The sequence below is a fragment of the Phyllobates terribilis genome, unplaced genomic scaffold (assembly GCF_046119375.1).
Source record: "Phyllobates terribilis strain yellow unplaced genomic scaffold, ASM4611937v1 Scaffold_25__1_contigs__length_18738178, whole genome shotgun sequence".
Classification (NCBI taxonomy): domain Eukaryota; kingdom Metazoa; phylum Chordata; class Amphibia; order Anura; family Dendrobatidae; genus Phyllobates; species Phyllobates terribilis.
The window spans coordinates 7,169,600-7,195,413 of record NW_027362785.1 but is presented as its reverse complement, the minus strand read 5'-3'; the positions used below and the strand labels follow the sequence as shown (position 1 = coordinate 7,195,413).

Here is a 25,814-nt window from a genome sequence, read left to right as displayed (position 1 = left end):
TGGATCTTTCTGGCCCCAGAGAGGAAGCGCGATCCGCTCTGCGGGGGCCGGAGGAGCATGGCGGGGGCCGGAGGAGGAGCATGGCGGGGGCCAGAAGCTGCTACGTCAGCGCCATAAACATCCACAGCGTTATCTCCTACAGAGGGAAGATCCGCTCACTCGCTTCTACATCACTTTCATTTTTTTCCCCCACTATTTGATGTTTTTGTTTTTTTATCTATTTTTTATTAATGTATATCTGTTACACTTATATCGTAATCTTAATAGTTTAGTTATTTTTTTTAGCCATTTTATTTTAGTATTTTATACTTTTATTCTAGTTCATTTTTTTTCTATAATTATATTATACATTTTTTCTCTTAAATATTTTTTTTGGGGGGCGTAATCGGGAAGTTCTCCCCAATCCACAGGCTCGGACCCCAGCGATTGGGATCTTCTCCCCAATCCACAGGCTCGGACCCCAGCCATTGGGATCTTCTCCCCAATCCACAGGCTCGGACCCCAGCCATTGGGATCTTCTCCCCAATCCACAGGCTCGGACCCCAGCCATTGGGATCTTCTCCCCAATCCACAGGCTCGGACCCCAGCCATTGGGATCTTCTCCCCAATCCACAGGCTCGGACCCCAGCCATTGGGATCTTCTCCCCAATCCACAGGCTCGGACCCCAGCCATTGGGATCTTCTCCCCAATCCACAGGCTCGGACCCCAGCCATTGGGATCTTCTCCCCAATCCACAGGCTCGGACCCCAGCCATTGGGATCTTCTCCCCAATCCACAGGCTCGGACCCCAGCCATTGGGATCTTCTCCCCAATCCACAGGCTCGGACCCCAGCCATTGGGATCTTCTCCCCAATCCACAGGCTCGGACCCCAGCCATTGGGATCTTCTCCCCAATCCACAGGCTCGGACCCCAGCCATTGGGATCTTCTCCCCAATCCACAGGCTCGGACCCCAGCCATTGGGATCTTCTCCCCAATCCACAGGCTCGGACCCCAGCGATGGGGACGCTGCCTCCCCAGGCTGGCAGCCTCTTTGTTTCCATGCCCTCGTGTTTGTCCTGCCTCCATGTTGGTTTTTCCCTGGCGCTGACTGGCAGCCTCCTGTGATGCAGCACATGTGCCAGCCCTGCCTGCCCGCAGTGTCACGTCTGATCCCGGCAGCGGCAGAACTTGTGTCTACATGCCGGCGGTGGAGCCGGCCTGCACATTTTCCTCCTTTTGGCAGCGGCTCGTCTCCTTTTTGGCTGCGGTGCTGGATGTTTCGCCCAGTCGGAGCGGGTATGGTGCCAGCTCGTTGTGCGAAGACGAGCCCAATTTTTTTATTATTTTTCACTCCAGTTCTGATAGGGTGAAGCAGGAGGCTCCGGATGAGCAGGTCTATGTATAAAGACACAGGAGAACACATTTTCTCCATTCAGGCTCCATCTTTAAGGAGCTCTGCACACTTTTCCATCTCCTGTAAAACCTTTCTCCTTTTTGCACTATTTTCCTGGTGCAGCCTGCAGTGTAAAGAATAGAGGTTTCCATTCTCCCGCACATAAAACCAATATATCTTATATAGAGCTTCTTCAGTGAATCCCCCATGCTTTACACAGCAGGCAGAAAAATGACATTAACTAGAAATGTAACTTGTAAGACAAGTCAGGCTGACCTTATCGTATCGCTCTGCCCAGTCTTAAAGGCGCAGTACCCGTGTATTGTATGTTGGGTATTTACTACCATGGTCGGTGACTTTGAAGAACATTGCTGAAAAGCAGCGCTGTGGTTTCCCCTGCGCAGGGCCGTACGTCGGCATGTGCTTCCTTCCTGCTGCGGTGACCCGCATATTGTGGAGGGGGGGTGTCGTCACAATGTGTTCCTCCCGGCGGTGCACATGGCCTACTTCTAGGTGACTGCTGCGAGCCAGAAATAGGCAAATGCATTGCTGCATGTCAGACCAATTATGGCCGACCTGAATGATGAGGACCAGTGCACCAGAGAGATCAGGATGAGCAGACCCCTGGACGCTCATTCAGTCACGTAGTTCAGGCCTTCAGCTTGACCCCATGACCCCACCAGTTGGCTAATAAGTGTCTGCTAATGGCCACTGACTGCCAGTGATATAGTGTATACTCTGTATGTGCTGAGTGATTGATGCTGGAGCGTAGTACTCGCTCGTATCGATGGCCGCCCCCAGGGCCTCCGAGAATAGCCCTGTGCATGTATATTTACACACAGACGTCCTGTGGGACACCGCCACTCATGTGCGCCACACGCTACCGCTTGTTTATGTTTATGGAGATGTGGAAACGACACAGGACGCCTGAGGCCGTGTTACATAACTGTCATCCTCCCCCTGTCACTGTGTACATGATGTGGGGGGTGGAGAGGAGCCTGTCGCATCCCGCCTGTCCTCCCGTCATCTGCAGGTGACTGTGGAGTATTATAGTAGATATATTCTTGTATAAATTATTATTATTATTATAGTAGTTATAATCTTGTACATATGGGCAGTATTATAGTAGTTATATTCTTGTACATAGGAGCAGTATTATAGTATATATATTCTTGTACATAGGAGCAGTATTATAGTAGTTATATTCTTGTACATAGGGGCAGTATTATAGTAGTTATATTCTTGTACATAGAGGGCAGTATTATAGTAGTTATATTCTTGTACATAGAGGGCAGTATTATAGTAGTTATATTCTTGTACATAGAGGGCAGTATTATAGTAGTTATATACTTGTACATAGGGGCAGTATTATAGTAGATATATTCTTGTATATAGGGGCAGTATTATAGTAGTTATATTCTTGTACATAGGGGGCAGTATTATAGTAGTTACATTCTTGTACATAGGGAGCAGTATTATAGTAGTTATATTCTTGTACATAGGAGCAGTATTATAGTAGTTATATTCTTGTACATAGGGGCAGTATTATAGTAGTTATATTCTTGTACATAGGGGCAGTATTATAGTAGTTATATTCTTGTACATAGGGGGCAGTATTATAGTAGTTATATTCTTGTACATAGGGGCAGTATTATAGTAGTTATATTCTACATAGTGGCAGTATTATAGTAGTTATATTCTTGTACATAGGGGCAGTATTATAGTAGTTATATTCTACATAGTGGCAGTATTATAGTAGTTATATTCTTGTACATAGGGGCAGTATTATAGTAGTTATATTCTTGTACATAGGGGCAGTATTATAGTAGTTATATTCTTGTACATGGAGAGCAGTATTATAGTAGTTATATTCTTGTACATGGAGAGCAGTATTATAGTAGTTATATTCTTGTACATAGGAGCAGTATTATAGTAGTTATATTCTTGTACATAGGAGCAGTATTATAGTAGTTATATTCTTGTACATAGGGAGCATTATTATAGTAGTTATATTCTAGTACATAGGAGCAGTATTATAGTAGTTATATTCTTGTACATAGGGGCAGTATTATAGTAGTTATATTCTTGTACATAGGGGCAGTATTATAGTAGTTATATTCTTGTACATAGGGGCAGTATTATAGTAGTTATATTCTTGTACATAGGAGCAGTATTATAGTAGTTATATTCTTGTACATAGGAGCAGTATTATAGTAGTTATATTCTTGTACATAGGGGGCAGTATTATAGTAGTTATATTCTTGTACATAGGGGCAGTATTATAGTAGTTATATTCTTGTACATAGAGGGCAGTATTATAGTAGTTATATTCTTGTACATAGAGGGCAGTATTATAGTAGTTATATTCTTGTACATAGAGGGCAGTATTATAGTAGTTATATTCTTGTACATAGGGGCAGTATTATAGTAGATATATTCTTGTATATAGGGGCAGTATTATAGTAGTTATATTCTTGTACATAGGGGCAGTATTATAGTAGTTATATTCTACATAGTGGCAGTATTATAGTAGTTATATTCTTGTACATAGTGGCAGTATTATAGTAGTTATATTCTTGTACATAGTGGCAGTATTATAGTAGTTATATTCTTGTACATAGGGGCAGTATTATAGTAGTTATATTCTTGTACATGGAGAGCAGTATTATAGTAGTTATATTGTACATGGAGAGCAGTATTATAGTAGTTATATTCTTGTACATAGGAGCAGTATTATAGTAGTTATATTCTTGTACATAGGGGGCAGTATCATAGTAGTTATATTCTTGTACATAGGGAGCAGTATTATAGTAGTTGTATTCTAGTACATAGGGGGCACTATTATAGTAGTTATATTCTTGTACATAGGAGCAGTATTATAGTAGTTATATTCTTGTACATAGCAGCAGTATTATAGTAGTTATATTCTTGTACATAGGAGTAGTATTATAGTAGTTATATTCTTGTACAAAGGAGCAGTATTATAGTAGTTATATTCTTGTACATAGGGGGCACTATTATAGTAGTTATATTCTTGTACATAGGGAGCAGTATTATAGTAGTTATATTCTTGTACATAGGGAGCAGTATTATAGTAGTTATATTCTAGTACATAGGAGCAGTATTATAGTAGTTATATTCTTGTACACAGGGGCAATATTATAGTAGTTATATTCTTGTACATAGGGGCAGTATTATAGTAGTTATATTCTTGTACATGGAGAGCAGTATTATAGTAGTTATATTCTTGTACATAGGGGGCAGTATTATAGTAGTTATATTCTTGTACATAGGGGGCAGTATTATAGTAGTTATATTCTTGTACATAGGGGGCAGTATTATAGTAGTTATATTCTAGTACATAGGAGCAGTATTATAGTAGTTATATTCTTGTACATAGGGGCAGTATTATAGTAGTTATATTCTTGTACATAGGGGCAGTATTATAGTAGTTATATTCTTGTACATAGGGGCAGTATTATAGTAGTTATATTCTTGTACATAGGAGCAGTATTATAGTAGTTATATTCTTGTACATAGGAGCAGTATTATAGTAGTTATATTCTTGTACATAGGGGGCAGTATTATAGTAGTTATATTCTTGTACATAGGGGCAGTATTATAGTAGTTATATTCTTGTACATAGAGGGCAGTATTATAGTAGTTATATTCTTGTACATAGAGGGCAGTATTATAGTAGTTATATTCTTGTACATAGAGGGCAGTATTATAGTAGTTATATTCTTGTACATAGGGGCAGTATTATAGTAGATATATTCTTGTATATAGGGGCAGTATTATAGTAGTTATATTCTTGTACATAGGGGCAGTATTATAGTAGTTATATTCTACATAGTGGCAGTATTATAGTAGTTATATTCTTGTACATAGTGGCAGTATTATAGTAGTTATATTCTTGTACATAGGGGCAGTATTATAGTAGTTATATTCTTGTACATGGAGAGCAGTATTATAGTAGTTATATTCTTGTACATGGAGAGCAGTATTATAGTAGTTATATTCTTGTACATAGGAGCAGTATTATAGTAGTTATATTCTTGTACATAGGGGGCAGTATCATAGTAGTTATATTCTTGTACATAGGGAGCAGTATTATAGTAGTTGTATTCTAGTACATAGGGGGCACTATTATAGTAGTTATATTCTTGTACATAGGAGCAGTATTATAGTAGTTATATTCTTGTACATAGCAGCAGTATTATAGTAGTTATATTCTTGTACATAGGAGTAGTATTATAGTAGTTATATTCTTGTACAAAGGAGCAGTATTATAGTAGTTATATTCTTGTACATAGGGGGCACTATTATAGTAGTTATATTCTTGTACATAGGGAGCAGTATTATAGTAGTTATATTCTTGTACATAGGGAGCAGTATTATAGTAGTTATATTCTAGTACATAGGAGCAGTATTATAGTAGTTATATTCTTGTACACAGGGGCAATATTATAGTAGTTATATTCTTGTACATAGGGGCAGTATTATAGTAGTTATATTCTTGTACATGGAGAGCAGTATTATAGTAGTTATATTCTTGTACATAGGGGGCAGTATTATAGTAGTTATATTCTTGTACATAGGGGGCAGTATTATAGTAGTTATATTCTTGTACATAGGGGCAGTATTATAGTAGTTATATGCTTGTACATAGGAGCAGTATTCTAGTAGTTATATGCTTGTACATAGGAGCAGTATTCTAGTAGTTATATGCTTGTACATAGGAGCAGTATTCTAGTAGTTATATGCTTGTACATAGGAGCAGTATTATAGTAGTTATATTCTTGTACATAGGGGGCAATATTATAGTAGTTATATTCTTGTACATAGGGGGCAGTATTATAGTAGTTATATTCTTGTACATAGGAGCAGTATTATAGTAGTTATATTCTTGTACATAGGGGCAGTATTATAGTAGTTATATTCTTGTACCTAGCGGCGGTATTGTAGTAGTTGTATTCTTGTACATAGCGGCGGTATTATAGTAGTTATATTCTTGTACATAGGGGGCAGTATTATAGTAGTTATATTCTTGTATATAGGAGCAGTATTATAGTAGTTATATTCTTGTACATAGGGGCAGTATTATAGTAGTTATATTCTTGTACATAGGGGGCTGTATTATAGTAGTTACCGTATATTCTTGTATATAGGGAGCAGTATTATAGTAGTTATATTCTTGTACATAGGAGCAGTATTATAGTAGTTATATTATTGTACATAGGAGCAGTATTATAGTAGTTATATTCTTGTACATAGGGGCAGTATTATAGTAGTTATATTCTTGTATATAGGAGCAGTATTATAGTAGTTATATTCTTGTACATAGGGGCAGTATTATAGTAGTTATATTCTTGTACATAGGGGGCTGTATTATAGTAGTTACCGTATATTCTTGTATATAGGGAGCTGTATTATAGTAGTTATATTCTTGTACATAGGAGCAGTATTATAGTAGTTATATTATTGTACATAGGAGCAGTATTATAGTAGTTATATTCTTGTACATAGGAGCAGTATTATAGTAGTTATATTCTTGTTCATTGCGGCGGTATTATAGTAGTTATATTCTTGTACTTAGGGGCAGTATTATAGTAGTTATATTCTTGTTCATAGCGGCGGTATTATAGTAGTTATATTCTTGTACATAGGGGCAGTATTATAGTAGTTATATTCTTGTACATAGGGGGCTGTATTATAGTAGTTACCGTATATTCTTGTATATAGGGAGCAGTATTATAGTAGTTATATTCTTGTACATAGGAGCAGTATTATAGTAGTTATATTATTGTACATAGGAGCAGTATTATAGTAGTTATATTCTTGTACATAGGAGCAGTATTATAGTAGTTATATTCTTGTTCATTGCGGCGGTATTATAGTAGTTATATTCTTGTATATAGGGACAGTATTATAGTAGTTATATTCTTGTTCATAGCGGCGGTATTATAGTAGTTATATTCTTGTACATAGGGGCAGTATTATAGTAGTTATATTCTTGTACATAGGAGCAGTATTATAGTAGTTATATTCTTGTACATAGGAGCAGTATTATAGTGGTTATATTCTTGTACATAGGAGCAGTATTCTAGTGGTTATATTCTTGTACATAGGAGCAGTATTATAGTAGTTATATTCTTGTACATAGGGAGCAGTATTCTAGTAGTTATATGCTTGTACATAGCGGCGGTATTATAGTAGTTATATTCTTGTACATAGGGGCAGTATTATAGTAGTTATATTCTTGTACATAGGGGCAGTATTATAGTAGTTATATTCTTGTATATAGGAGCAGTATTATAGTAGTTATATTCTTGTACATAGGGGCAGTATTATAGTAGTTATATTCTTGTACATAGGGGGCTGTATTATAGTAGTTACCGTATATTCTTGTATATAGGGACAGTATTATAGTAGTTATATTCTTGTTCATTGCGGCGGTATTATAGTAGTTATATTCTTGTATATAGGGACAGTATTATAGTAGTTATATTCTTGTTCATAGCGGCGGTATTATAGTAGTTATATTCTTGTACATAGGGGCAGTATTATAGTAGTTATATTCTTGTACATAGGAGCAGTATTCTAGTGGTTATATTCTTGTACATAGGAGCAGTATTATAGTAGTTATATTCTTGTACATAGGGAGCAGTATTCTAGTAGTTTTATTCTTGTACATAGGAGCAGTATTATAGCAGTTATATTCTTGTACATAGGGGGCAGTATTATAGTAGTTATATTCTTGTACATAGGGAGCAGTATTATAGTAGTTATATTCTTGTACATAGGAGCAGTATTATAGTAGTTATATTCTTGTACATAGGAGCAGTATTATAGTAGTTATATTCTTGTACATAGGAGCAGTATTATAGTAGTTATATTATTGTACATAGGAGCAGTATTATAGTAGTTATATTCTTGTACATAGGGGCAGTATTATAGTAGTTATATTCTTGTACATAGGAGCAGTATTCTAGTAGTTATATGCTTGTACATAGGAGCAGTATTCTAGTAGTTATATGCTTGTACATAGGAGCAGTATTCTAGTAGTTATATGCTTGTACATAGGAGCAGTATTATAGTAGTTATATTCTTGTACATAGGGGGCAATATTATAGTAGTTATATTCTTGTACATAGGGGGCAGTATTATAGTAGTTATATTCTTGTACATAGGGGGCAGTATTATAGTAGTTATATTCTTGTACATGGGGGGCAGTATTATAGTAGTTATATTCTTGTACATAGGAGCAGTATTATAGTAGTTATATTCTTGTACATAGGAGCAGTATTATAGTAGTTATATTCTTGTACATAGGGGCAGTATTATAGTAGTTATATTCTTGTACATAGGGGGTAGTATTATAGTAGGTATATTCTTGTACATAGGGGGCAGTATTATTGTAGTTATATTCTTGTACATAGGAGCAGTATTATAGTAGTTATATTCTTGTACATAGGAGCAGTATTATAGTAGTTATATTCTTGTACATAGGTAGCAGTATTATAGTAGTTATATTCTTGTACATAGGAGCAGTATTATAGTAGTTATATGCTTGTACATAGGAGCAGTATTCTAGTAGTTATATGCTTGTACATAGGAGCAGTATTATAGTAGTTATATTCTTGTACATAGGAGCAGTATTATAGTAGTTATATTCTTGTACATAGGGGGCAATATTATAGTAGTTATATTCTTGTACATAGGGGGCAGTATTATAGTAGTTATATTCTTGTACAAAGGGGGCAGTATTATAGTAGTTATATTCTTGTACATAGGGGGCAGTATTATAGTGGTTATATTCTTGTACATAGGGGGCAGTATTTTAGTAGTTATATTGTACATAGGGGGCAGTATTATAGTAGTTATATTCTAGTACATAGGAGCAGTATTATAGTAGTTATATTCTTGTACATAGGGGGCAGTATTTTAGTAGTTATATTGTACATAGGGGGCAGTATTATAGTAGTTATATTCTTGTACATAGGAGCAGTATTATAGTAGTTATATTCTTGTACATAGGGGCAGTATTATAGTAGTTATATTCTTGTACCTAGCGGCGGTATTGTAGTAGTTGTATTCTTGTACATAGCGGCGGTATTATAGTAGTTATATTCTTGTACATAGGGGGCAGTATTATAGTAGTTATATTCTTGTATATAGGAGCAGTATTATAGTAGTTATATTCTTGTACATAGGGGCAGTATTATAGTAGTTATATTCTTGTACATAGGGGGCTGTATTATAGTAGTTACCGTATATTCTTGTATATAGGGAGCAGTATTATAGTAGTTATATTCTTGTACATAGGAGCAGTATTATAGTAGTTATATTCTTGTACATAGGGGCAGTATTATAGTAGTTATATTCTTGTACATAGGGGGTAGTATTATAGTAGTTATATTCTTGTACATAGGAGCAGTATTATAGTAGTTATATTCTTGTATATAGTGGCAGTATTATAGTAGTTATATTCTTGTATATAGTGGCAGTATTATAGTAGTTATATTCTTGTATATAGTGGCAGTATTATAGTAGTTATATTCTTGTACATAGGAGCAGTATTATAGTAGTTATATTCTTGTACATAGGTAGCAGTATTATAGTAGTTATATTCTTGTACATAGGTAGCAGTATTATAGTAGTTATATTCTTGTACATAGGAGCAGTATTATAGTAGTTATATGCTTGTACATAGGAGCAGTATTATAGTAGTTATATGCTTGTACATAGGAGCAGTATTATAGTAGTTATATTCTTGTACATAGGGGGCAATATTATAGTAGTTATATTCTTGTACATAGGGGGCAGTATTATAGTAGTTATATTCTTGTACATAGGGGGCAGTATTATAGTAGTTATATTCTTGTACATAGGGGGCAGTATTATAGTAGTTATATTCTTGTATATAGGGGGCAGTATTTTAGTAGTTATATTGTACATAGGGGGCAGTATTATAGTAGTTATATTCTTGTACATAGGAGCAGTATTATAGTAGTTATATTCTTGTACATAGGGGCAGTATTATAGTACTTATATTCTTGTACCTAGCGGCGGTATTGTAGTAGTTGTATTCTTGTACATAGCGGCGGTATTATAGTAGTTATATTCTTGTACATAGGGGGCAGTATTATAGTAGTTATATTCTTGTATATAGGAGCAGTATTATAGTAGTTATATTCTTGTACATAGGGGCAGTATTATAGTAGTTATATTCTTGTACATAGGGGCAGTATTATAGTAGTTATATTCTTGTTCATAGCGGCGGTATTATAGTAGTTATATTCTTGTACATAGGGGCAGTATTATAGTGGTTATATTCTTGTACATAGGAGCAGTATTATAGTAGTTATATTCTTGTACATAGGAGCAGTATTATAGTGGTTATATTCTTGTACATAGGAGCAGTATTCTAGTGGTTATATTCTTGTACATAGGAGCAGTATTATAGTAGTTATATTCTTGTACATAGGGAGCAGTATTCTAGTAGTTTTATTCTTCTACATAGGAGCAGTATTATAGTAGTTATATTCCTGTACATAGGGGCAGTATTATAGTAGTTATATTCTTGTACATAGGGGGCAGTATTATAGTAGTTATATTCTTGTACATAGGGAGCAGTATTATAGTAGTTATATTCTTGTACATAGGAGCAGTATTATAGTAGTTATATTCTTGTACATAGGAGCAGTATTATAGTAGTTATATTCTTGTACATAGGAGCAGTATTATAGTAGTTATATTCTTGTTCATTGCGGCGGTATTATAGTAGTTATATTCTTGTACATAGGGGCAGTATTATAGTAGTTATATTCTTGTTCATAGTGGCGGTATTATAGTAGTTATATTCTTGTACATAGGGGCAGTATTATAGTGGTTATATTCTTGTACATAGGAGCAGTATTATAGTAGTTATATTCTTGTACATAGGAGCAGTATTATAGTGGTTATATTCTTGTACATAGGAGCAGTATTCTAGTGGTTATATTCTTGTACATAGGAGCAGTATTATAGTAGTTATATTCTTGTACATAGGGAGCAGTATTCTAGTAGTTTTATTCTTGTACATAGGAGCAGTATTATAGTAGTTATATTCCTGTACATAGGGGCAGTATTATAGTAGTTATATTCTTGTACATAGGGTGCAGTATTATAGTAGTTATATTCTTGTACATAGGGAGCAGTATTATAGTAGTTATATTCTTGTACATAGGAGCAGTATTATAGTAGTTATATTCTTGTACATAGGAGCAGTATTATAGTAGTTATATTCTTGTACATAGGAGCAGTATTATAGTAGTTATATTATTGTACATAGGAGCAGTATTATAGTAGTTATATTCTTGTACATAGGGGCAGTATTATAGTAGTTATATTCTTGTACATAGGAGCAGTATTCTAGTAGTTATATGCTTGTACATAGGAGCAGTATTCTAGTAGTTATATGCTTGTACATAGGAGCAGTATTCTAGTAGTTATATTCTTGTACATAGGGGGCAATATTATAGTAGTTATATTCTTGTACATAGGGGGCAGTATTATAGTAGTTATATTCTTGTACATGGGGGGCAGTATTATAGTAGTTATATTCTTGTACATAGGGGCAGTATTAGAGTAGTTATATTCTTGTACATAGGAGCAGTATTATAGTAGTTATATTCTTGTACATAGGAGCTGTATTATAGTAGTTATATTCTTGTACATAGGGGCAGTATTATAGTAGTTATATTCTTGTACATAGGGGGTAGTATTATAGTAGGTATATTCTTGTACATAGGGGGCAGTATTGTAGTTATATTCTTGTACATAGGAGCAGTATTATAGTAGTTATATTCTTGTACATAGGAGCAGTATTATAGTAGTTATATTCTTGTATATAGTGGCAGTATTATAGTAGTTATATTCTTGTACATTGGAGCAGTATTATAGTAGTTATATTCTTGTACATAGGAGCAGTATTATAGTAGTTATATTCTTGTACATAGGAGCAGTATTATAGTAGTTATATTCTTGTACATAGGGGGCAGTATTATAGTAGTTATATTCCTGTACATAGGAGCAGTATTATAGTAGTTATATTCTTGTACATAGGAGCAGTATTATAGTAGTTATATTCTTGTACATAGGGGCAGTATTATAGTAGTTATATTCTTCTACATAGGTAGCAGTATTATAGTAGTTATATTCTTGTACATAGGAGCAGTATTATAGTAGTTATATGCTTGTACATAGGAGCAGTATTCTAGTAGTTATATGCTTGTACATAGGAGCAGTATTATAGTAGTTATATTCTTGTACATAGGAGCAGTATTATAGTAGTTATATTCTTGTACATAGGGGGCAATATTATAGTAGTTATATTCTTGTACATAGGGGGCAGTATTATAGTAGTTATATTCTTGTACATAGGGGGCAGTATTATAGTAGTTATATTCTTGTACATAGGGGGCAGTATTATAGTAGTTATATTCTTGTACATAGGGGGCAGTATTTTAGTAGTTATATTGTACATAGGGGGCAGTATTATAGTAGTTATATTCTTGTACATAGGAGCAGTATTATAGTAGTTATATTCTTGTACATAGGGGCAGTATTATAGTAGTTATATTCTTGTACCTAGCGGCGGTATTGTAGTAGTTGTATTCTTGTACATAGCGGCGGTATTATAGTAGTTATATTCTTGTACATAGGGGGCAGTATTATAGTAGTTATATTCTTGTATATAGGAGCAGTATTATAGTAGTTATATTCTTGTACATAGGGGCAGTATTATAGTAGTTATATTCTTGTACATAGGGGGCTGTATTATAGTAGTTACCGTATATTCTTGTATATAGGGAGCAGTATTATAGTAGTTATATTCTTGTACATAGGAGCAGTATTATAGTAGTTATATTATTGTACATAGGAGCAGTATTATAGTAGTTATATTCTTGTACATAGGAGCAGTATTATAGTAGTTATATTCTTGTTCATTGCGGCGGTATTATAGTAGTTATATTCTTGTACATAGGGGCAGTATTATAGTAGTTATATTCTTGTTCATAGCGGCGGTATTATAGTAGTTATATTCTTGTACATAGGGGCAGTGTTATAGTGGTTATATTCTTGTACATAGGAGCAGTATTATAGTAGTTATATTCTTGTACATAGGAGCAGTATTATAGTGGTTATATTCTTGTACATAGGAGCAGTATTCTAGTGGTTATATTCTTGTACATAGGAGCAGTATTATAGTAGTTATATTCTTGTACATAGGGAGCAGTATTCTAGTAGTTTTATTCTTGTACATAGGAGCAGTATTATAGTAGTTATATTCCTGTACATAGGGGCAGTATTATAGTAGTTATATTCTTGTACATAGGGGGCAGTATTATAGTAGTTATATTCTTGTACATAGGGAGCAGTATTATAGTAGTTATATTCTTGTACATAGGAGCAGTATTATAGTAGTTATATTCTTGTACATAGGAGCAGTATTATAGTAGTTATATTCTTGTACATAGGAGCAGTATTATAGTAGTTATATTATTGTACATAGGAGCAGTATTATAGTAGTTATATTCTTGTACATAGGGGCAGTATTATAGTAGTTATATTCTTGTACATAGGAGCAGTATTCTAGTAGTTATATGCTTGTACATAGGAGCTGTATTCTAGTAGTTATATGCTTGTACATAGGAGCAGTATTATAGTAGTTATATTCTTGTACATAGGGGGCAATATTATAGTAGTTATATTCTTGTACATAGGGGGCAGTATTATAGTAGTTATGTTCTTGTACATGGGGGGCAGTATTATAGTAGTTATATTCTTGTACATAGGGGCAGTATTAGAGTAGTTATATTCTTGTACATAGGAGCAGTATTATAGTAGTTATATTCTTGTACATAGGAGCTGTATTATAGTAGTTATATTCTTGTACATAGGGGCAGTATTATAGTAGTTATATTCTTGTACATAGGGGGTAGTATTATAGTAGGTATATTCTTGTACATAGGGGGCAGTATTATTGTAGTTATATTCTTGTACATAGGAGCAGTATTATAGTAGTTATATTCTTGTACATAGGAGCAGTATTATAGTAGTTATATTCTTGTATATAGTGGCAGTATTATAGTAGTTATATTCTTGTATATAGTGGCAGTATTATAGTAGTTATATTCTTGTACATTGGAGCAGTATTATAGTAGTTATATTCTTGTACATAGGAGCAGTATTATAGTAGTTATATTCTTGTACATAGGAGCAGTATTATAGTAGTTATATTCTTGTATATAGTGGCAGTATTATAGTAGTTATATTCTTGTACATAGGAGCAGTATTATAGTAGTTATATTCTTGTACATAGGAGCAGTATTATAGTAGTTATATTCTTGTACATAGGGGGCAATATTATAGTAGTTATATTCTTGTACATAGGGGGCAGTATTATAGTAGTTATATTCTTGTACATAGGGGGCAGTATTATAGTAGTTATATTCTTGTACATAGGGGGCAGTATTATAGTAGTTATATTCTTGTACATAGGGGGCAGTATTTTAGTGGTTATATTGTACATAGGGGGCAGTATTATAGTAGTTATATTCTTGTACATAGGAGCAGTATTATAGTAGTTATATTCTTGTACATAGGGGCAGTATTATAGTAGTTATATTCTTGTACCTAGCGGCGGTATTGTAGTAGTTGTATTCTTGTACATAGCGGCGGTATTATAGTAGTTATATTCTTGTACATAGGGGGCAGTATTATAGTAGTTATATTCTTGTATATAGGAGCAGTATTATAGTAGTTATATTCTTGTACATAGGGGCAGTATTATAGTAGTTATATTCTTGTACATAGGGGGCTGTATTATAGTAGTTACCGTATATTGTATATAGGGAGCAGTATTATACTAGTTATATTCTTGTACATAGGAGCAGTATTATAGTAGTTATATTCTTGTACATAGGGGCAGTATTATAGTAGTTATATTCTTGTACATAGGGGGTAGTATTATAGTAGGTATATTCTTGTACATAGGGGGCAGTATTATAGTAGTTATATTCTTGTACATAGGAGCAGTATTATAGTAGTTATATTCTTGTACATAGGAGCAGTATTATAGTAGTTATATTCTTGTATATAGTGGCAGTATTATAGCAGTTATATTCCTGTACATAGGAGCAGTATTATAGTAGTTATATTCTTGTACATAGGGGCAGTATTATAGTAGTTATATTCTTGTACATAGGGGGCTGTATTATAGTAGTTACCGTATATTCTTGTATATAGGGAGCAGTATTATAGTAGTTATATTCTTGTACATAGGGGGCTGTATTATAGTAGTTACCGTATATTCTTGTATATAGGGAGCAGTATTATAGTAGTTATATTCCTGTACATAGGGGCAGTATTATAGTAGTTATATTCTTGTACATAGGGGGCTGTATTATAGTAGTTACCGTATATTCTTGTATATAGGGAGCAGTATTATACTAGTTATATTCTTGTACATAGGGGCAGTATTATAGTAGTTATATTCTTGTACATAGGGGGCTGTATTATAGTAGTTACCGTATATTCTTGTACATAGGAGCAGTATTATAGTAGTTATATTCTTGTATATAGTGGCAGTATTATAGCAGTTATATTCCTGTACATAGGAGCAGTATTATAGTAGTTATATTCTTGTACATAGGGGCAGTATTATAGTAGTTATATTCTTGTACATAGGGAGCAGTATTATAGTAGTTATATTCTTGTACATAGGAGCTGTGTTATAGTAGTTATATTATTGTACATAGGAGCAGTATTATAGTAGTTATATTCTTGTACATAGGAGCAGTATTATAGTAGTTATATTCTTGTTCATTGCGGCGGTATTATAGTAGTTATATTCTTGTACATAGGGGCAGTATTATAGTAGTTATATTCTTGTTCATAGCGGCGGTATTATAGTAGTTATATTCTTGTACATAGGGGCAGTATTATAGTAGTTATATTCTTGTACATAGGTGGCAGTATTATAGTAGTTATCTTGTTCATAGGGGCAGTATTATAGTAGTTATATTCTTGTACATAGGAGCAGTATTATAGTAGTTATATTCTTGTACATAGGAGCAGTATTATAGTGGTTATATTCTTGTACATAGGAGCAGTATTATAGTAGTTATATTCTTGTACATAGGAGCAGTATTATAGTAGTTATATTCTTGTACATAGGAGCAGTATTATAGTAGTTATATTCTTGTACATAGGAGCAGTATTATAGTAGTTATATTCTTGTACATAGGGGGCAGTATTATAGTAGTTATATACTTGTACATAGGGGCAGTATTATAGTAGTTATATTCTTGTACATAAGGAGCAGTATTATAGTAGGTATATTCTTGTATATAGGGGGCAGTATTATAGTAGTTATATTCTTGTACATAGGATCAGTATTATAGTAGTTATATTCTTGTACATAGGGGCAGTATTATAGTAGTTATATTCTTGTACATAGGAGCAGTATTATAGTAGTTATATTCTTGTACATAGGGGGCAGTATTATAGTAGTTATATTCTTGTACATAGGAGCAGTATTATAGTAGTTATATTCTTGTACATAGGGGGCAGTATTATAGTAGTTATATTCTTGTATATAGGGAGCAGTATTATAGTAGTTATGTTCCTGTGTATAGGGGGCAGTATTATAGTAGTTATATTCTTGTACATAGGGGGCAATATTATAGTAGTTATATTCTTGTACATAGGAGCAGTATTATAGTGGTTATATTCTTGTACATGGGGGCAGTATTATAGTAGTTATATTCTTGTACATAGGGGGCAGTATTATAGTAGTTATATTCTTGTACATAGGAGCAGTATTATAGAAGTTATATTCCTGTACATAGGAGCAGTATTATAGTAGTTATATACTTGTACATAGGGACAGTATTATAGTAGTTATATTCTTGTACATAGGAGCAGTATTATAGCAGTTATATTCCTGTACATAGGAGCAGTATTATAGTAGTTATATTCTTGTACATAGGGAGCAGTATTATAGTAGTTATATTCTTGTACATAGGAGCAGTATTATAGCAGTTATATTCCTGTACATAGGAGCAGTATTATAGCAGTTATATTCCTGTACATAGGAGCAGTATTATAATAGTTATATTCTTGTACATAGGGAGCAGTATTATAGTAGTTATATTCTTGTACATAGGGGGCAGTATTATAGTAGTTATATTCTTTTATATAGGGAGCAGTATTATAGTAGTTATATTCTTGTACATAGAGAGCAGTATTATAGTAGTTATATTCTTGTACATAGGAGCAGTATTATAGTAGTTATATTCTTGCACATAGGGGGCAGTATTATAGTAGTTATATTCTTGTACACAGGGGGCAGTATTATAGTAGTTATATTATTGTACATAGGAGCAGTATTATAGTAGTTATATTCTTGTACATAGGGGCAGTATTATAGTAGTTATATTCTTGTACATAGGAGCAGTATTATAGTAGTTATATTCTTGCACATAGGGGGCAGTATTATAGTAGTTATATTCTTGTACATAGGAGCAGTATTATAGTAGTTATATTCTTGTACATAGGGGCAGTATTATAGTAGTTATATTCTTGTACATAGGAGCAGTATTATAGTAGTTATATTCTTGTACATAGAGAGCAGTATTATAGTAGTTATATTCTTGTACATAGGGGGCAGTATTATAGTAGTTATATTCTTGTATATAGGAGCAGTATTATAGTAGTTATATTCTTGCACATAGGAGCAGTATTATAGTAGTTATGTTCTTGTATATAGGGGGCAGTATTATAGTAGTTATATTCTTCTACATAGGGGGCAGTATTATAGTAGTTATATTCTTGTACATAGGGGCAGCATTATAGTAGTTATATTCTTGTACATAGGAGCAGTATTATAGTAGTTATATTCTTGTACATAAGGGGCAGTATTATAGTAGCTATATTCTTGTACATAGGAGCAGTATTATAGTAGTTATATTCTTGTACATAGGGACAGTATTATAGTGGTTATATTCTTGTACATAGGAGCAGTATTATAGTAGTTATATTCTTGTACATAGGGGGCAGTATTATAGTAGTTATATTCTTGTACATAGGGAGCAGTATTATAGTAGTTATATTCTTGTACATAGGGGGCAGTATTATAGTAGTTATATTCTTGTATATAGGGAGCAGTATTATAGTAGTTATGTTCCTGTGTATAGGGGGCGGTATGATGTTTTCTGTCTTCTCTTTGCTGATTATTTCCTCCTCTCTTCCTGTATATTGGGAGCAGATCGTGTCCCGGTGGAGGCCGGGTGGTTGTGGGCCTCACGCTTTGGGGGACTGTGGCCTCTCTTTGGCCCCGTGCTGCCCCCCCCCACCCCTTTGCCGTGTGTTTGGTGTTGTGGCCTCACTGTTATTTCCATCCTTCTCCTCTGTTGCCTGGTGAAGCCGGTGAGTTACCAGCCATGTCAGGGACAGAGAATGAAATCACTATGGCAACGGCTGGGCCTCTGCTGACTCTGTGCAAGCAGATCCTTAACTCTTTAAGGCCAGTGCTGAGGACACAAGTCCAGCAGACGGTCAGGAATCGGTGATTGTACTTTCTCCTGGTCCCGTTGTTTCGGGTTATTATGGGGCCTCGGTTTTGGCTTTGTCCTGGATTCTGCATAGAGAAGCCAGACCTCTATCAGCTGTCACACAGCACCCCCTTGTGGCACAAATGAGGATAACAGTGACATCACTGACCTCGCCACAGCAATCTGTATATCTATAAGGTTGGGAACCCGTTGACACAAAATCATAATGTTAGGAGGAGGGGCTCCCGAGCAGCACAGAGGATTTAAGAATAGTTTGAAAGATAATAGAAAAAACTGAATAGTTTAAGGGCAGTGGGAGGCCACAGGCCGAGAGATACCTAGTGGAAGTCGCAGGGTCCCCAGCAGCGCTGAGTGTTTCAGGAGACGGGCGGGGATCCTCTGCAGCGCTGAGTGTTTCAGGAGACGGGCGGGGGTCCCCAGCAGCGTTCAGTATTATAGAAAATGCTCTCTCCCTCCATGCCCCTCTTCCCTCTCCCCTATACTATTTGTCACAGGAGAAGAGCTAGCACTCTAGCCAGTTGCTTCTATGCAAATAGCCGTGTACAAAAGAAGGGGCAAACTCGATTATCCAGGCTAATTACCATACGAATGTAGCTCATAGTAGCAGAGACCTGTAAACAGACACCTCAGCATATGGGCCAGAGATTGAATCAAAGAGGAAACTGCTCGTTAAGCCTCAAAGGAAACCTACCTCACCCCACACAATTGCCAGGACATCCCCATTTGCATGTGTGTTCAATCTGCAGTCTCGCAGGTACCAACACGAAGTATGGAATATCGGAAGTTCTATAATTCCGATTGTGAGGTGACATATTTTTGGCGGCAGGGTTAGCTAAGGAACAATATGCGTATTTTCCCGTATCTACGCCCTGCCGGTGAGCTAGAACGCGAAAGTACAAAAATAACTGACAGCAGCCCGGTCATGTCTGATCTCTACAGAAAGGTAAATTCGCAATAAAAAATATGACGTCACTTGCTAACTTCCGCAATCAACCAGCAACAAGTTATCGCAGAAGTTGGAGATTTAATAAAAACCATGAATGGCGGAGACCATCACAAGGGAGTGTGCGGTCAGGTCCCCCCTTCAGCATAAAAGATCCAGCTGAGCCTGGATCTGCAGTATACTTGTGCCGGGAGATACATATTTGTGTAAGAAGGGGTCCTGTTCAATAGCGGTCCATTGGAGCGCCTCCCCTCCAGCTAAACTGCATCGTCTCTGGGATCTGTCTAGTAAGATTCTTCGGTTAACCTTTTTTTTATTTTGTGTAACTGTATATTCTGTATTGTTTTGTCCCCCTTTGTTAAATCTTTGTATATTTTTCCTAAACACTCTCTCCCTTTTTGATTAAATATAAAATATAATAGTCCTGTTTTGTAATCATTCTTCCCCCGAAGCCATATACGCTACCAGAAATCAGGCGTCCAATCAGGCCTGTATTGGATTTGACTATTCAAATTTGATCGGTGGCGGCGAATAATCTTAATTGGGCTATCGTGAAGCTGGCAGTGACTGTACGGGGGGGCGTATACACATATTCCATGCGCTGTTATTCGGAGGTGTGACGCCATGCGCTCACTGCTCGCATGCCGATAGCTACGTAGTGCGTGTGCATAATCCCTGACACTTGAGTATTTCAGGAGACGATTATTGTCCCCAGCAGCACTAAGTATTTCAGGAAAGTGGCAGGTTACATTTCTCCTCCCTGCTCAGTATACACGGGTACAGTGAGTGTACGGTATATACTCGTACTTGTCGTGAATCTCTCTGGGGCTCTCGTGTCTCCTGGTCGGTGCCCTATTTCTATAACCTGTCGGCTGACAGTACGGCTACCATCTTTTTTCCAGGTACTGGAGGTAGATGGCGCCGCTGCGTCTCTGCCCTTCCCGATCCCTGTTTCCTGCTGCACACATTGGGGGAGTGCAGCTTCTTTATTACTCTTTCTAGATCCGAATTTTCTGCTTTTTCTCCTGCAGAGGGGGCACCGCTGGAATGCAGGAGACCGGTTACTATGGTAACGGATTGCCCCCCGGCTCTGCATCCTTTGTGCGCTCTGCCGTCTCCTGGTGAATTCCTTTCACCTTTTGTGGGCGCCGGACGCCTGCGGAGAAAGCTGCTCCCGATGCCTCAACGGGGCGGAGAGACGTCTCATGTGCCAGAAGGGGACAGTTTATTGCTCCCTGTTATCAGCTCCAGCTGAATTGGCTGATAACAGGGAGCAGTAGATTTAATTTTCCGCTCTTTTCTGTTGGTTGTGTCAGTCAGTGACTCCTCTTTTTCTTGATTTCACGGCCGCACAGATGAGCGCGGCAACTACAAGCCCCCGGTGTCCTAACGAGCAGCCGAGGATTATCCCCGAGTAACTGGAGGAGTAATCCGCCGTCTCCGGAGGAAGCGATTAAGTGCCCGCTTCCACAGGCTAATCCTGTCCTGTGATTGGCTGCTAAGGGGTTAAACTGCTGGGATGACTGTCCTGGGGTCCAGCGGCCGCCCCCCTGGGGTCCAGGTCCTCGGGGGGCAGCTACAAGCCGGCGGCGTTTCTCGCTTGTCCCCGTGACTTCTGTCCCTTGCACTGTTTTGGCTCCTCTTCGCGGCCAGCAGACCGGGGTCCGTGAGGATAATCGGAGACCTCTGTCCCTGGGCTCCTGTACTCGTTCCTGCATAAGCCTTTATTATAGGTGAATTCTGCCGGCTTCAGAGCTGAAATCTCCTCTCATTCCCTGATCATTAGATGGCTGCAGACACTATGTAGGAAGAACGGCCCCACTGCTCTTACACCAGCTTGCTGATGGTTTCCAGTACTAACTAGTCGCAATGATTTAGGAAGCTTCGTTATCATGATGAATGTATGACCGACTCCAGAACTGGATCAGACCCCCCCCCGTTAGTCGGGACGAGGGTCTTCCTGCCTCGTACTTTAACTCTTTCTGTCTCCCCACAGATGCACCTTCAGGTTTCCCAGCACAAATATCAAGATCACGTTCACGGCTCTGTCCTGCGACAAGAAGGAGAAGCAGGAGGCGCCCGAATCCCCCATCAAACCCGTGCAGCCGCAGATCTCCCCCCTGACCATAAACATTCCAGACAACATGGCGCACCTGATCAGCCCGCTGCCCTCCCCCACCGGAACCATCAGGTAGGTGGTGCCACCCGAGACGGCCGGTACACAGCCGAGGTTACCTCTGTAACTGTGGCCGACCATGGGCTTCGGTTACAGCGGAGATCACGTGATTTACCCTTCTTTCCCTCCAGTGCTGCAAACTCCTGTCCATCAAGTCCTCGCGGCGCCGGCTCATCAGGGTATAAAATGGGCCGCGTGATCGCTGCGGACCTCCACCTCATGGCCGACAACTCCCACCTGGAAAACGACAAGGAAGCGTCCGGTGGAGACAGCCCAAAGGTCAGTAATGGGGGTCATTCCCGGCTGCCGCTCCAATTTCCCCCTTTTCTGGTGCACAGCTCTCGAATTTTCTTCTGCCGTTTTCCAGGATGACTCGAAGCCCCCGTACTCGTACGCACAGCTCATAGTACAAGCCATCACCATGGCCCCCGACAAGCAGCTCACGTTAAACGGCATCTACACGCACATCACGAAAAACTACCCCTACTACAGGACAGCGGACAAAGGCTGGCAGGTGGGTGCCCCCCAGGCCTTCCCGAGCCCCCGCGACCCGGAGGTGGGACGCGACATTCACACCTCGTACGTCTTCTCTCCCGCAGAACTCGATCCGTCACAATCTCTCTCTAAACCGGTATTTCATCAAAGTCCCCCGGTCCCAAGAGGAGCCCGGGAAAGGTTCCTTCTGGAGGATAGACCCCGCCTCGGAAAGCAAACTCATAGAGCAAGCGTTTAGGAAACGAAGGCCACGGGGCGTGCCGTGCTTCAGGACCCCTCTAGGACCCCTGTCCTCAAGGTACGGAGTAAACCTCGGCCCTCCCGCGCTGAGCGTCCATATCACTTTACATGATCATCTGCAACGTTCACCTCAGATACATCGACCTTCATGGGAGCCGAGTCACAGTCCAGCCATTGTATGTCGCTCTACTGTGTCCCCAATTATCCCAGGAAACCGCTCACTGAGCTAGGCCTGGAAATCCATCCCTCGTCAGCGCTGACGCCCCTTTATGGCAAGTGTTGGAATAGCAGGTAGAGGCGACCAAACCAAGAGAGGCCAAAAGCCGTACATGAGGCAGATGAATACCTGGTCTCCTAATAGACGGCTTTCACCCACCACCTCTCCTTAGGCACTTTTTCCCCCCATGCACTTTCTTTTCCCAACGCGCCCTTTTCTTTTTTTTTTTTTTGTCCCATGCGCTTTTCCCTTTTCTATTTGGCTCCCACACATTAATCCCTTTTTTGTTTGCCGCATGCGTTTTTTTTTGCTTTTTCCCTCTTCTATTTTTTGTTCTCACTCGCTTTTCTGTTTAACCCACGCCCTTATCCCTTTTCCGTTTGGCCCGCGCGCCCTCTTTTTCCCTTTTCCGTTTGGCCCGCACGCCCTCTTTTTCCCTTTTCCGTTTGGCCCGCGCGCCCTCTTTTTCCGTTTGGCCCGCGCGCCCTCTTTTTCCGTTTGGCCCGCGCGCCCTCTTTTTCCCTTTTCCGTTTGGCCCGCGCGCCCTCTTTTTCCCTTTTCCGTTTGGCCCGCGCGCCCTTTTTTTCCCTTTTCCCGCGCGCCCTCTTTTTCCCGCGCGCCCTCTTTTTCCCGCGCGCCCTCTTTTTCCCGCGCGCCCTCTTTTTCCCGCGCGCCCTCTTTTTCCCTTTTCCCGCGCGCCCTCTTTTTCCCTTTGGCCCGCGCGCCCTCTTTTTCCCTTTGGCCCGCGCGCCCTCTTTTTCCCTTTGGCCCGCGCGCCCTCTTTTTCCCTTTGGCCCGCGCGCCCTCTTTTTCCCTTTGGCCCGCGCGCCCCCTTTTTTCCCTTTGGCCCGCGCGCCCCCTTTTTCCCTTTGGCCCGCGCGCCCCCTTTTTCCCTTTGGCCCGCGCGCCCCCTTTTTCCCTTTGGCCCGCGCGCCCCCTTTTTCCCTTTGGCCCGCGCGCCCCCTTTTTCCCTTTGGCCCGCGCGCCCCCTTTTTCCCTTTGGCCCGCGCGCCCCCTTTTTCCCTTTGGCCCGCGCGCCCCCTTTTTCCCTTTGGCCCGCGCGCCCCCTTTTTCCCTTTGGCCCGCGCGCCCCCTTTTTCCCTTTGGCCCGCGCGCCCCCTTTTTCCCTTTGGCCCGCGCGCCCCCTTTTTCCCTTTGGCCCCCGCGCCCCCTTTTTCCCTTTGGCCCCCGCGCCCCCTTTTTCCCTTTGGCCCCCGCGCCCCCTTTTTCCCTTTGGCCCCCGCGCCCCCTTTTTCCCTTTGGCCCCCGCGCCCCCTTTTTCCCTTTGGCCCCCGCGCCCCCTTTTTCCCTTTGGCCCCCGCGCCCCCTTTTTCCCTTTGGCCCCCGCGCCCCCTTTTTCCCTTTGGCCCCCGCGCCCCCTTTGGCCCGCGCGCCCCCTTTTTCCCTTTGGCCCCCGCGTTCCCTTTTTCCCTTTGGCCCCCGCGTTCCCTTTGGCCCCCGCGTTCCCTTTGGCCCGCGCGTTCCCTTTGGCCCGCGCGTTCCCTTTGGCCCGCGCGTTCCCTTTGGCCCGCGCGTTCCCTTTGGCCCGCGCGTTCCCTTTGGCCCGCGCGCCCCCTTTTTCCCTTTGGCCCGCGCGCCCCCTTTGGCCCGCGCGCCCCCTTTTTCCCTTTGGCCCGCGCGCCCCCTTTTTCCCTTTGGCCCGCGCGCCCCCTTTTTCCCTTTGGCCCGCGCGCCCCCTTTTTCCCGCGCGCCCCCTTTTTCCCTTTGGCCCGCGCGCCCCCTTTTTCCCGCGCGCCCCCTTTTTCCCGCGCGCCCCCTTTTTCCCGCGCGCCCCCTTTTTCCCGCGCGCCCCCTTTTTCCCGCGCGCCCCCTTTTTCCCGCGCGCCCCCTTTTTCCCGCGCGCCCCCTTTTTCCCGCGCGCCCCCTTTTTCCCGCGCGCCCCCTTTTTCCCGCGCGCCCCCTTTTTCCCGCGCGCCCCCTCTTTTTTAATGGCTATCACCTGTGTGCTCTGGACTTTTGTAGTCGGATTCCTTTCATCAGGCATCAATGAGACCGGAGAGGTTCCGGATTATCAGATGACCAGAGCAAAGTGTATAAACCTTCCCATCAAGGCGCAGGATCCAGTGTGACGGCATTACCCCCATCACTGTATAATTGTGGCTTCTTGTCCCCCCAGGAGTGCTCCAGCGTCTCCCAACCACTCGGGGGTCTTGTCTGCACATTCAAGTGGCGTCCAGACTCCAGAAAGCCTGTCCAGAGAGGGCTCCCCGGTCCCCATGGACCCCGAACCCAGCACCATCCCGCCAAAGCTCGCAGTCATCCAGGAAGCACGGTTTGCACAGAGCGCTCCAGGTAATGGTGGGCGACACCTATGTAATGAGATCTGAACCCCCTGTATAAATACTGGCTGCCTGCAACCTCCACTAGGGGGAGCTCCACTGACTGCAGTATTAACTGTATAGAGGGAGCTCCCCCTAGTGGTGGCTGCAGACAGGATCTTATCATGTATCTCTGTATACGGGGAGCTCCCCCTAGTGGTGGCTGCAGACAGGATCTTATCATGTATCTCTGTATACAGGGAGCTCCCCCTAGTGGTGACTGCAGACAGGATCTTATCATGTATCTCTGTATACAGGGAGCTCCCCCTAGTGGTGACTGCAGACAGGATCTTATCATGTATCTCTGTATACAGGGAGCTCCCCCTAGTGGTGACTGCAGACAGGATCTTATCATGTATCTCTGTATACAGGGAGCTCCTCCTAGTGGTGGCTGCAGACAGGATC

The 25,814-nt window shown here is 39.9% G+C and overlaps 1 protein-coding gene across 2 annotated transcripts in view; it reads left to right on the top strand.

Annotated features, from left to right (window-relative positions):
- Nucleotides 1–25,814, top strand: part of FOXK2 (forkhead box K2) — a 38,002-nt gene that overhangs the window by 8,961 nt on the left and 3,227 nt on the right. For both annotated transcript variants that reach the window (XM_073660287.1, XM_073660286.1), the window contains exons 2-6: nt 21,939–22,133; nt 22,250–22,397; nt 22,486–22,632; nt 22,718–22,911; nt 25,208–25,383. In XM_073660287.1, the coding sequence (XP_073516388.1) occupies nt 21,939–22,133; nt 22,250–22,397; nt 22,486–22,632; nt 22,718–22,911; nt 25,208–25,383 (860 nt within the window). The remainder of the gene's footprint in view (nt 1–21,938; nt 22,134–22,249; nt 22,398–22,485; nt 22,633–22,717; nt 22,912–25,207; nt 25,384–25,814) is intronic.